This window comes from Gekko japonicus, unplaced genomic scaffold, assembly GCF_001447785.1.
Source record: "Gekko japonicus isolate JY-2015 unplaced genomic scaffold, Gekko_japonicus_V1.1 scaffold151, whole genome shotgun sequence".
Classification (NCBI taxonomy): domain Eukaryota; kingdom Metazoa; phylum Chordata; class Lepidosauria; order Squamata; family Gekkonidae; genus Gekko; species Gekko japonicus.
Genome location: NW_015174277.1, coordinates 1052003 through 1064606, shown reverse-complemented (window position 1 = coordinate 1064606; position 12604 = coordinate 1052003). Strand labels below are relative to the sequence as shown.

Below are 12604 nucleotides of genomic sequence, written 5' to 3'. Positions count from 1 at the left end.
AAGTTAAAAAGCAGCGGACCTAGTATTGAGCCCTGTGGTACCACACTGCTTACCACCTTCCACTGTGAAAAGTGCCCATTTATACTCACTCTCTGTTTTGTGTTATTTAACCCATCTTTTAATCCACAAGAGGACTTGTCTTCTTATCCCATGACTGCTTTTTTACTTAGGGACCTTTGATGAGGAACTTTATCAAAAGCTTTCTAGAAGTCTAAATAAATAACATTTACTGGGTCACCCTTGTCCATGTTTGTTCATCCCCTCAAAGAACTCTAAAAGGTTAATGCGACAAGATCTTCCCATACAGAATCCATGCTGGTTCTTCCTCAATAGCTTCTGTTCATCAATGTGCCTACTAATTCTGTCTTTGGTACTGGATATCCGCGTTAGACTGACCAGCCTGTAATTTCCCAGATCTCCTCTGAAACCTTTTTTAATGATGGGGGTTACATTAGAACTTTTGGATGTATGCCATCTGGGCCTGGTGACTTGTCAATTTTTAATCTGTCAATCAGTTGTAGGACCTCCTCTCTCATCTCCTCAATCCGACTCAGGTCTTTTGACATCCCTCCTGAAATCAGTGGTTCTGGAGGAGGCAAGCACCTCCCATCTTCCACAGTGAAGACAGAGGCAAAAAATGCATCCAGCTTTTCTGCTATTTCCCCATCATCCTTTAGTGATCATTTTACCCCTTGGTTGTCCAAGGGCCCCACTGCCTCCCTTGCTGGTTTTATGCTTCAAATGTATTTGAATAAATTTTTGTTGTTGGTCTTTGTTTTTTGCAGTATGTTCCTCATAGTCCCTTTCTGCCTGTCTGATCACTGACTTGCATTTTATTTGCCAAAACCTGTGCTCCCTTTTATTTACCTCACTTGGATTAGCCTTTTACTGCTTAAAGGAATCTGTACCTTTTATTGCTTCCATTATTTTGTTCATTAACCATGCAGGCCTTTTTTTATACCTGTTTGTACCTTTCCTAACCTGCAATATATATCTTATCTGAGCTTCCAGTATTGTAATTTTAAATAGCCCCCAAGCTTTGGATTTTCTCTCTTTTCTCCTTCAAGCTGCATTTGTTTCTGTCTTCGATCATCATATACCATTCAGTCCAAATATAGAAATATAATGATTTTGAATACCTTGTCTTAAAATATTTTATTCATCATGTTAAAATAAAATGTTCCATAATCAATTTTTTTTCTTTTCTTTTCTTTTTTCAATTTTTCCAATTTTTTGGAAAAAAAACAAAAAAGCTTCAGGAAAAAAACGGAAAAAAACCTTTCCCCCCCAAATTTTTCCGTTTTTTCCCTGAGCCTTCACATCTCTAGCTAGTAACAAAAAGTACTTGATACAAAGGGAGAATACAATTAGAGTCCACAATTCTCTAATTGTATTCTCCCTTTGTATCAAGTACTTTTTGTTCCTAGCTCTGTAAAAATATATATATAAGTGTTCTTTAACAGAGATTTCAAAATGTTTGAATTGTTTCATACAATATAATGTTTTTGCTTATGTTCGTAATTCATTCACGGAGTTTCTTTATATTTATACAACCTCCAAGTAATGGCTGGAGATCTCCTGGGATTACAACTGATCTCTAGGTAACAGAGAAAATGGTTCACTAGGAGAAAATGGCCACTCTGAAAGATGGATTGTATGCATTGTACCCCATTGAAGTCCCTCTCCTCTCCCCCACTCACAAACTTCAGAGTTAACACACAAGAGTAAGGCTATTTAATATGCCGAACAATAAAGCCCAAAGCTGAGAAATTCCTTCTCTCTGCAACCAGCCTGGGAACCTTAATTCTGCACTGTAACACAAGGGGAAAGCAACCACAAACAGCAGCTCGAAGCCAACTGAGTGTTATTACAAAGGAGTTTTCAGCGGCCTGAAATAAAACTTTGTTGGTCTTAAAGGTGTCATGGGATCAGAAGAAGGCGGGGTGGAGGAGACAGCCAACGGAGGGGAGGTTGGGTTTTCACCTCTCCCACACTATTGGGAGATCTGGGCTGCAATGCAGACACTGTTCCAGAAAAGAAATGTGCATGAAAGTTTATTCCTGAAAGAAAACTTTCTTGGTCTCTTAAAGGTGCCATGGGACTTTTCTCCTCTCAAGCATGCTCTCTCTCTTTCCCTCCCTTTCTCCCCAAAGGAGAAGGGGGGAGGAGACAGCCAATAAAGTGGAGATTGTTTTTTTTGTCTCTCCCATGCGATTGAGAGAGCTGTGCTGCACCACAGCAGCCACCCCAGAGAAGAAGTGTGCATGCACATGAAAGCTTATACCCGAAATAAAACTTTGTTGGTCTCTTAAAGGTGCCATGGGACTCAGACGTTGCTCCTCTTAAGCATGCACACTCTCTCTCCCCCTCCTCCCTCCTTTCCTCCCCAAAGGAGAAGGGAGAGGAAACAGCCAATGGAGGAAAGGGGTTTAATTCTCCCAGGCAATAGAGATAACTGGCCGAAAGCAAACTGTGACACAGCAGCAGCTCTAGAGAAGGAAGCAGGAGAAAGCCAGTTGCTCATGGGCTGGATATGAGCCCTGCAGGGGCTGGTTCCAACCCACAGGCCATATGTTTGACACCCTTGACCTATACCTTTGCTAGTCCAGCTGCTTCTGGAATTTGTAGCCTTGGACTCTGTTGATGGTAGCACATGTGTTAGGCAGCAGCAGCTCAACACATTTTACTGTCATTCCATGCTGTCTAGCTGCGGTGGGCTGTAGCGACAGCACAGGGGGTGAACACCTTCTCTCATGCCATCCATTAGGTACCAGGTGGCTTCAGAAGAGGTGCCTCTACATCCCATCTTGAAGTCTAGCTCTGTAGGTGCTTCACAGAACAAAACAGCAAAAGAGCCTTGGGGGGCAGGTGACCCACCTTGCCTCAATCCTCCTTTGAGTAGTGAAAGTCTGCCTTTGTGTTGGCAGTGCAGTGGTAATGAGTATTTGTGGCTGAAGTTGATCCTTCTCAAGTTACACCTCATTAGTCTTTTTACAATAGCCAAGATAAACTAAAGCAGAGGAGTACCTTCTACAAGGAGAGTATTTCGCATGGAGGTCATGTTGCTGGTGCGAGAGCTGGCTCATTCACACGTTTACAGACATTCCATACAGCATAGTTTAATGCAGTTTCTCATGATCAGCTGTGGTTGCCCTCTCGCAAAAAATTCATATTGGATTTGCTCTCCGTAGCTGCTGTCCTGATTTTCTTCATCAATCTCTACCCCCTTTTCTTTTCCACATGTGTGGTGCTGCTCAGGAATAACACTATACCCAGAAAATCTATTTAGCTATATCAGCACTGTAAGTGTGGGCGATTCTCTGTGGTCACATTAATTACTCCTGGAGACTGGTAGTGCATTGCATCTACATTGCAGTGTAGATTTGCATGTCTCTGCTGCTTGAGGTAAGGGAGGGAGGACTTCAGGAACCTTTATAATAGCTCTTTCCTATGTTAATCGTCTAGACAGCAGGAAAAGAAATTGTCCCTCATTGTCCCCAACAGGCATAGAGGCAAGAACACTCCTCCCCACATTGCTAATGAATGAGTTCCCATACACTCCCTTTATCCTGTGAAAGAGAACAGAGGGCTGATAACTGCATGTTTTTCTAATATTGCTGAAAGAGTGGCACAGTGCCATGATGCAAAATATGCTTTCAAAAATAATAAATAAAATGTAATAAAGCCAGGCACGTACACACCCACCCATAAGCACCCATAGAGTACAGTACATAGTCATTATTAAAAGTCTATACGGTTATGTGTGTCAACCAGAACCAGAAATGTAAACTTTATTATATTTTGTATAATTATTGATGAACAGTGCTATGATATTGGGCAAGTTTCCAACTAAAATTGCTGCTGCATTGGCAGGGGTGGTTGGGCAGGCTCAACCTGAGCAGGCTCAAAATGAGCAGGAACTGGTATACTCTTGCATTCAGGACCACACTGTGCGTTTCTCTCCAGACGACTGGATGCATTTGCCCAAGAGCACCATTGCAAGAAATATTTTTGTGTGTATGTGTGATTGGAAAAGAAGTTTTCAGGGGGGAAATCAAGTGATATGTATGAATGGAGGAAGACATGGAAACAAATAAAAATTGTTTTGCCCTCCCTTCACGAAGTCCATAAATGGTTAGATACATACTGGTTTCTGTGTTTTCTTGTCCATGTGCAATGAATGTGCTTTTGTCCACTGACGATATTACTGCTCTAAACAATATATTGATTGTGAACTGATTCTTCTAATTGTCAACGTATCAACCTACTGAATTTGTGTAGGTTAATAGCTGACAGGATGAAGATGTTAGCAATTTTTCTTTTAACTGTTTGTTTGCTAAACACCCAGTCCATTTAAACTTTGTATGTGTTAGGTCTACCAGAACCAAAAAGAGAATCTATATTTGAAGGTCTGAAGATGGAGCAAGGATTTTACACATCTAAAGACTTCCTACCACTGGTGGCTATGGCGAGTAAACCAGGTATGCATTTTCAGTTCTCTTTTTGTATGTTTCCAGAATAGTTATTCACGTGTTTATTTGAAACCTCTGGTTCCTGCTTTCTGATGTGATGGAAGTAGCTTGTACCAATAATTAAAACAACAATACTAATTGTAAAATTAAAAATTAACTATTAATTAGTCAGCAGTATTTGGCTCTGCAATGAAGGTGCTAGTAGAGATTCCTATGTAGGAAGCTCTTGTTTAGTTGTTTTTTCACTTGAGTCTTGAACCCTTGACAGTTAAATGCTAAACACACACTTGTAGGGTTTATCACCAGTAGCCTTCATAGTCAGCCAAAATTAGATATGGAGTGCTGCTCAGTGCATACCTACCTCCTTGTGATTCCAATTGGCTTTTATTCATTTCCATGACACTTCCTGTAAGTGAAATGTGAATAGGACCACAGCAATGGCTGAGCCTAATTTACTTAGAAGTAAATCGTATGCATTTAAATAGGACTGCCTTCCAAACAAGTATGCATAGTATTGCAACCTTAAACATTTCGAATATCTCTTAACAAGTCACAGTAATATTGTGTCTTATGCACAAATCATTATGAAACTGACCGCAAAACTCAAGTTCAATATATTGGGCCATAATAATCAGTTTGGCTCTTGTTTACTTGCTAGGGCACTACCTAATGTTATTTATGATTTTCAACAAATTATAAAGATTGCTTTGTTTTTCTTCCACTCTCAGCTATGGGTGTGCAGAAAAAAATATTTGTATTTTTTCAGGTTTGGATATCCCAAACCTGAAAAATATTGGCATTTGCTGATATTCCCGAATCCCAGTGCTATCATACTGGGATTCGGGAAATTATCGGTATGGCTGTACACTTTCTGCATGATGGGCGGGTGATGGTTTATCATGACCCAAGCACAAGCAAATATGACATCCAGGGAAGTATTAAACATCTTCAGAGAGAGGTGAATACTGTTGTATATTTCAGGTCTCCAACACACTCCCTCAAAATTAAGTGTATGTATCTGGAATATGCCTTAATGAAATCCCATACTATGTCCATTTGGCTATGTGGTATATTGTGCTGTTTTTGTATATTTCAGTATGTTCAGATTTTTTTTAGTATGTTAGTATTTTTTTTAGTATTTATAGCCCTGTGTTTAAAGATTTTTTTTTGCTTGTTCCTGAAAGAAATTGATACTTGTGGTTCTATACCCTTGCTGTGAAAATTCACAACTGGCAGTGCACAAAGTTAAGAATTATAGACCATTGATGATATGGTAAAAAACAGACTCTCCTGAATGAAGCTATCTCAGGCCCCTTCAGATTACAGGTTTATGCTATTTGTGGTATCATTTTAAAAATTACAGTCATTTGTTTAATCAGTGGTTACTTGCATTCTGCCTGTTGTTAAAGTACGACACATTGTCTGGATTACCTGCATCCAGGTTTTTAAGTTTTTCTTGGTGTCCCGTACAACACCATACTGGATGATACTGACTTAGTGACACTGAGTCCTATTTCTTATCCAAACTTTTAAGAAGCTAAAGCTAGTGGGAAACATTTTTTTTCTAAAAACAAGGAGACCTTAGAATTTTTCCAAGGATGATAATTATTTTTAGACTCACCTCCTGTTATAAAAATGAATCTCATAGATGTTATTGTGATGGCTAGAATCTACTTCTAAAGCTGGACACATTTAAGTGAACCTCCCAGTTGTCAGTTTTTAACCCATACAGAGCTCTGTCTGACATGGCCATCAGTGATAAAACATCTGTACTCAGGCACACAGTCATTCGCTTGGACTCAGAGAACATATCCCTCTCAGCATTTCCTTTTAACTGGGTTCCTTTTAACTAAGCCTTACATATGGAACTTCCTTTCACTGAGTCAGACAACTGGTCAGTCAGGTCCAGTGCTGTCTGCCTTACTGACAGCAGCCTCTGGCAGTGGGCATTTCAACTCTGTTATTTGGGACTGGAAATGCCAGGGATTGAACCAAGAATACACGCAAATCATGGACTATACTTGCGAGAGGCAGTGCCTAGAACGTCAATTACAGTGGGATCCTTCATTGCCAAGATGGTTCTGATCAGCAACAGAAGCGCCTTTCCCACAGCAGTTGTTTCTGATAGTAAATTGTGTGCCTCTTGTCAACTATGACAACAACAAAATGAGGCAATTAACTGACAGAATAGGTGTTTTTATATTTTTAAGTGGTTTAGGAGTGATTGAGAAAATATCGCTTTGTAAATTAACCACCTCTCTTCTCCCCCCCCCAATGGTGAGGACTGAGTATGCCTCACAGAACACAATATTAAGAGCAGCTGATATGAAGGTGTGAAGGGAAATGTAACATACTAGTCTACGTGAGAATGAATGGAGCCATGCAAGGTTTCTTCTCTCCTTAAAATAATATATAAATAAGTTAAAAGTTTAGGGTTTTTTGAAAACTTGGATCATTTGAACCCAATCTGACAAGTCCCTACAGGTGGGTTTTTTTCAATTTAAATGTGCATTTTAGTTTATTTCCTGCCAAGACAGGAAGGCAGTGTAGCTAAAGGAAGTTACTATGAAATTACATGTACGAGCATATCTTAAAAATGGGAATAAAACTGTCTTTCAACGAAGCAGAATAATTTGATAGTGACTCTCCATGCTCGGAAACTGCAAGATGCAATTTTACATCGCTTCGAGTACAAGTATCTTTTGAGCTGTCATGCAGAAACAGTTTCTCTCCCTGAAAATGGGGTTTTCCTTTCATCATTCAGGAATGTGTGCCTGTCACTCTCCATTGCCATCAATACATGGAACGGTGATTGTTCTGGGAGCCGGTGACACTGCTTTTGACTGTGCAACATCGGCTTTGCGCTGTGGAGCTCGTCGTGTTTTTGTGGTCTTCAGGAAAGGATTTACAAATGTACGGGCTGTCCCAGAGGAGGTAAATTTCAAGCAATTGAAAGAATTGAGAGCACTAATGGAACATGCCTTGTGGTATGAACACTGGTTCATCATGCTACTTAGGGCTAAACTACACATTACACACAGATGCATGTAACTTCCCCTCATCTTAAAAAAAAAATAGAAGCCTTAGGAGGCGACAGTCTTTCATAGAAGTTGTACAGGGGTAGCACTGATGGAGGTAACCCTTTTTCTCAGACTGTGTTCCCCTTGAAATAAAATATTGCTTTCAGGTATTTAGTAAGATTTAAAATTATGAGATAACACATTGAGGGTCATTTTATATGATCTATAGATATAAAATACAGCATTCAGTGATGCTTTTGCAATTCCTAAAAAGACCTGCAAGAGCTTAAATGAATTGTAGGTGTTCTAACCCTGTTTCTTCTAGGAAAGCTATACATTTTCATTTCCACTTACCCTTACAGACCATTCTAACATTGTGAGTATTTCAAAGCATCCTTTAATTTGGAATTAAACTCGCAGGTCCAGTGGCTGGCACATGTACTCTGCATACACATTGAGTTGTTGATTGGCATCGTAATCATTTATTTTACTACAAATGCTTTTTATTTCAGCTTTAATTATTGCATTGTGGTAGTCTTGCTTTGTTATAATTTATGTGTCACATATCATGGATTGTTGCATAATTTACACTAATGAGACATCAAATATACCCGAGTTACAAAATATATGGGGAAACGGCCCTCTATTTTCAAGAATAGATGTAGATTGTGGAGACTTAAAAGTTACACAAGGGGGTGGGTGGGAAAGTGGAAGAAACCAGGCTTCTGTGTAATTTTTCAAAATACATAATTTATATCGTGGGGTGTGTGTTTTGTCATAATGTAAAAAAAATTAGGGATGAGGACTGAAGATTATTTTGAACAAATGTAATAAATACACTGATTTATTCAGCACAACTCTAATTATATTCCCCTGCTCTCTGTGCCCATACAATTTTTAGTGGAGTTAAATATATTATATGCCAGTGACAAGGATCATTCTAAAATATTAACCAACTCACACATTTGAGTAGGTTTTACACACATTTCTGGTCTATTATAACTACTGATGGCATCAAATACTTCCCAAAGTGTGGAAGTACTTCACAGTACAAACCCAAACACAGTTATACACTTCTAAATCCATGAATTTAGAAGAGTGTAACTGTATTGCCACAGTGTAACTCTGAGCCACAGTTGTGTTAAACCATTAGAGGTAAGAATTTTATCAGTGTATCTTATCAGTGTATGTGAACGCAGTTGGGGAAAGATGATCCTTAAGGTTTGGTTCTCAGAAAAAGGTTGTTTTATCTCATTTTACAGAATCCTTTCATTAGATATTCTTTCTGAATAATCCCTACACCTGATTTAGTGCTGAAAAAGTGTAGACCAGATTAGCAATAGGGATGGGGACGAACTGGCTCATGAACTAAAGTTCATGATGAATTTTGGCCAGTTCATGGCTTGGGAGCTGAAATCCATGGCAGGTCAACCTGCATGAGCTTTCCAAAAATTTTAAAATGGTTTGTGGTAGTTGGTGAATGGATACATTTTCAGACAGTCCGTCTCCAGTCAAACAAAATGTTTACCAAACTTCAAAGCAACGCGGGGAGGGGGGAATTCTGAAGCCTTGGAAACACCAATAGGGGCCCTCCAAAGCTTAACAGACACTGCTGGCTGCGAATAACAGAGTTCCCATTCTGCTTTATGGGATAAGAAAGCTATATATACCCTCAGCTCAGCTCTACACCCTCTCCTCAATTGGATGTTAGCAGTCAAATGGAGAGGCAGGGAACTTGTTAAAAGTAAAGCACATGCATTTATTCCTGATTGTGAACACCTCTCCCCCAGTGTAGTTTGGGTGTTCAGTGACTCAGGGCTCTGACCCACCCCGTCTCTCTGCTCACACCAAGCAGAGAGGCTTAGCTACTGGGTGCCTTGACTGAGGACCCAAATTTTATACCTTCCCACCCCTCCTGATTGTGAACACCTCTCCCCTGGAGCGGTTTGGGTCTTAGGTGGACTCAGGCTCTGAAGCACCCCATCTCTCTGCTCACTCCAAGCAGAGGGCCTTTGCTACTGGGTGCCTCAGCCAAGGTCCCATCTCTCCTGATTGTGCACATATCTCCTTGGTGGGGTTTGGGTGTTAGGTGGACTCAGGACTTAGAGTCACTCCATCTCTCTATTCATGCCGAGCAGAGGGGTTTAGGTACTTGGTGCCTCAGCTGAGGCCCCACATTTATACCCTCCCACTCCTCCTGACTGTGAACACCTCTGTGTGCCGTGAGGGTTAAAGTGGGTGCAAAGTGTGCTCACTGTGGGAGGAAGAAGTCTTCCACTCCCTGCATACTACGGGCCCCCATCCCTGTTCCTGGGGCTCTCCACAGAGGCAAAAGCGGTGCTAGCACTGCCGAGACACTGGCAGTTGCTAACACTCTTTGGAGAGGAGGACTCTGACAGCAGTGATTCAGAGAGTGGGGGGAAGCATCCTCCCCTTCCACATCCCAACTCCATGTTGCTCCATGGCCCCTCTTGGCCCAGCGTCAGAGAGCAGCTTTGATTCCTACCTTCTCCAGTCCTGGAGGCATCTTCTTTGGGAGCTAATAACTCAGACCCCCAATCTGCACATAACTTGGAGAACATGTAGAGGAACATTAGGGGGAGGTCCCCTGTGAGTCTTATTTCTATAGCTTGCACAGGGTATTTCTATACACTCTTGAACCTTCTGAACCCGCACTTTTCATTTCCCCAGAAAGCACTTTCCCAGGGCACCTTCTTTGGGTGGCTGTAACTCTGATGCCGTAAAACCAATCCTCACCTAACTGGGAGGGCTGTTAGAAGAGAGTCAGCCAGAGATCTCCTGTGAGTTTGGTGTCTCTAGCATGCTGGATTATCATTCTAACACATTATGAACCTCATTAAATGAACCAGTTTGTTTGGTGCCTAAATGTTTGTGACGGTTCGTGGCTCACAAACCGGACACACCATGAACCAAAATGAACCATATTTTCCTGGTTCGTGCCCATCCCTAATTAGCGAGTCAAGCATCTGATACCATAACTTTTTGGGGAAAAGCAAAGTTACTTATCCCAAATGCATAGTGAATGCAAAAGTCAACTCTAGAGAGAAATAAAATACAAATGTATCAAAACAGTGTAAAAAGTACAAATACTCTAATGCCATGAAATTTATCATTCCATAAACAATGCAAACAATAACTATCACTGAATAAATTTACTAGACATGGAGTTGAATCCAGTGCCAAATTTCTGCTTGTGCTAGAATTCTTGCAGAAGCAGAAACACAAGAAAAAGACTGATACCAACTTGTGCTTAATCAAACTTACTGTATCCCCACTTGTGTTTCTGCTTGTGCAATATGTTGTGCAACCAACTTCTGGGTACTATAATATGTAGGGAGAAAAGCACTAGATGTTGCACCAGATCTTGTTCAAGCAGAACTGTGCTAAGGGTATTTATGTTTCCTCCTGTGCCTTGCTGGATCCCAGCCAATGCCTATACTCCCTTAACTTGCATATTCTTTGTTAACGTTTGACACTGTAGTTTTTGTTAGTACAGGACTTTTTAATTCAGATGATGCACTGTATTCATTCATTTATAAAGATAACTGATACAAAGGCCTTCAAGAAAAGCTTTATTGAACTGAGTGTAGTGTCCAGGTTGAGGCCAGAAGTTGTAATTTCAGTTCTATTATGTATTGACATTACAGCTTATCTGTTTTACAAAACTATCAAGCAGATTCCTACAAGTATCCCTCCCACTTACTACAAAGAGAATTTGCTAACACTGAACCAAGCTAGAGAATTTCATTTTTAAATTCTTTACACTACATAATCTTTGAGTTACTCTTGTCTTCTCCATAAGAGGCAACCTGGGTCTCCCTCTCAGGAATCCTATACTTTTTCCCTACTAAGGCCAAACTGCATGTTATATCAAACAAACTGACTGGATCTCCTAATTTTTTTAAAAAATTGAAAAAGTAGGACCTGTTCTGTGCAAAAGATATTTAATTATTTCACTAATGTATTTTTCCCCCTGATCGAAATGCATCCCTGTCTAGACTCAAGTTAGACCTGATAGGGAAAGAAAACACATACACTGTTTTTTGACATTGTCTTCTCCTATTATGGGTATTTATAGCCTGCCTAGGGCTGCTGGTGATCACAAAAATAGCAGAGCAAAGTTACTCACCCTTGCCCAGCAGTATGGCATCATGCCCTCCTTCCCTGTGTCTGCTTTTTATAGTAAAAAAACATATTGGGAGACTGCCCAAACCTGGATAGCCCAGGCAAGCCCAATCTTGTCAGATCTCAGAAGCTAAGCAGGGCCAACCCTGGCAAGAACTTGGAAGGGAGACCTCCAAAGGAATACCGGGGCTGGGATGCAGAGGCAAATAATATCAAGCCACCACTCGGAAAAGTCCTAGCCCCGGGTCACCAGAAGTCACCATGACTTCCAGGCTCACAAGCACACACATACACACTATATCTGTCAAGCAGGACTCTTTTTGTAGCAGGAACTCCTTTGCATATTAGGCAACACACCCCTAATGTAGCCAATCCTCCAAGAGCTTACAGTAGCCCCTGTAAGAAGAGCTCTGTAAGCTCTTGGAGGATTGGCTACATAAGAGGTGTGTCGCCTAATATGCAGAGGAGTTCCTGCTAGCCCTACCTGTCAGTCTGTCTGTCTGTCTGTCTGTCTGTCTGTCTGTCTGTCTGTCTGTCTTTCTACATATTGGGAGATTCAATTTCTTCTTTGATATATTGCCTTGAATTTAAATTCTAGTTGATAACAAATGATTTCTGTTCTCAATGGATCACTTGCATTCCTTGTTTAGCCACTTCATATAAACCGAATGCTACCTGTCCTCTCAGTCTTCCTTCTGTCTAATCCTTTATGGTTTATCCAGATAATAAATACTAACATGATGTAATTACAGGTGAGAGGCTGTCATACAGAATACTTGGGTGTTTTTCTTTCTTTCTTATTTTCCCCCTTCTACATTGTTCCCTACTGCTGGCTGCAAAAGCTGTCCAGTCATCAGTGAGAGGTTTGGTCCTACATCCCAACAGTATTTCCATTAGGCTGTTAAAGCAAGCTCTCAGTGGGGTATTCCTGTGCAGTGGGAAGACTAACCAGGAGTCAGCCTGATA

At 40.7% G+C, this 12604-nt stretch overlaps 1 protein-coding gene across 1 annotated transcript in view; it reads left to right on the top strand.

The window, feature by feature from the left end:
* The window catches only part of LOC107121000 (dihydropyrimidine dehydrogenase [NADP(+)]-like), a 633529-nt gene that overhangs the window by 375282 nt on the left and 245643 nt on the right, over positions 1-12604 (top strand). The window contains exons 9-10 of the mRNA XM_015423794.1: positions 4374-4481; positions 7237-7406. Coding sequence (XP_015279280.1) covers positions 4374-4481; positions 7237-7406 — 278 coding nt within the window. The remainder of the gene's footprint in view (positions 1-4373; positions 4482-7236; positions 7407-12604) is intronic.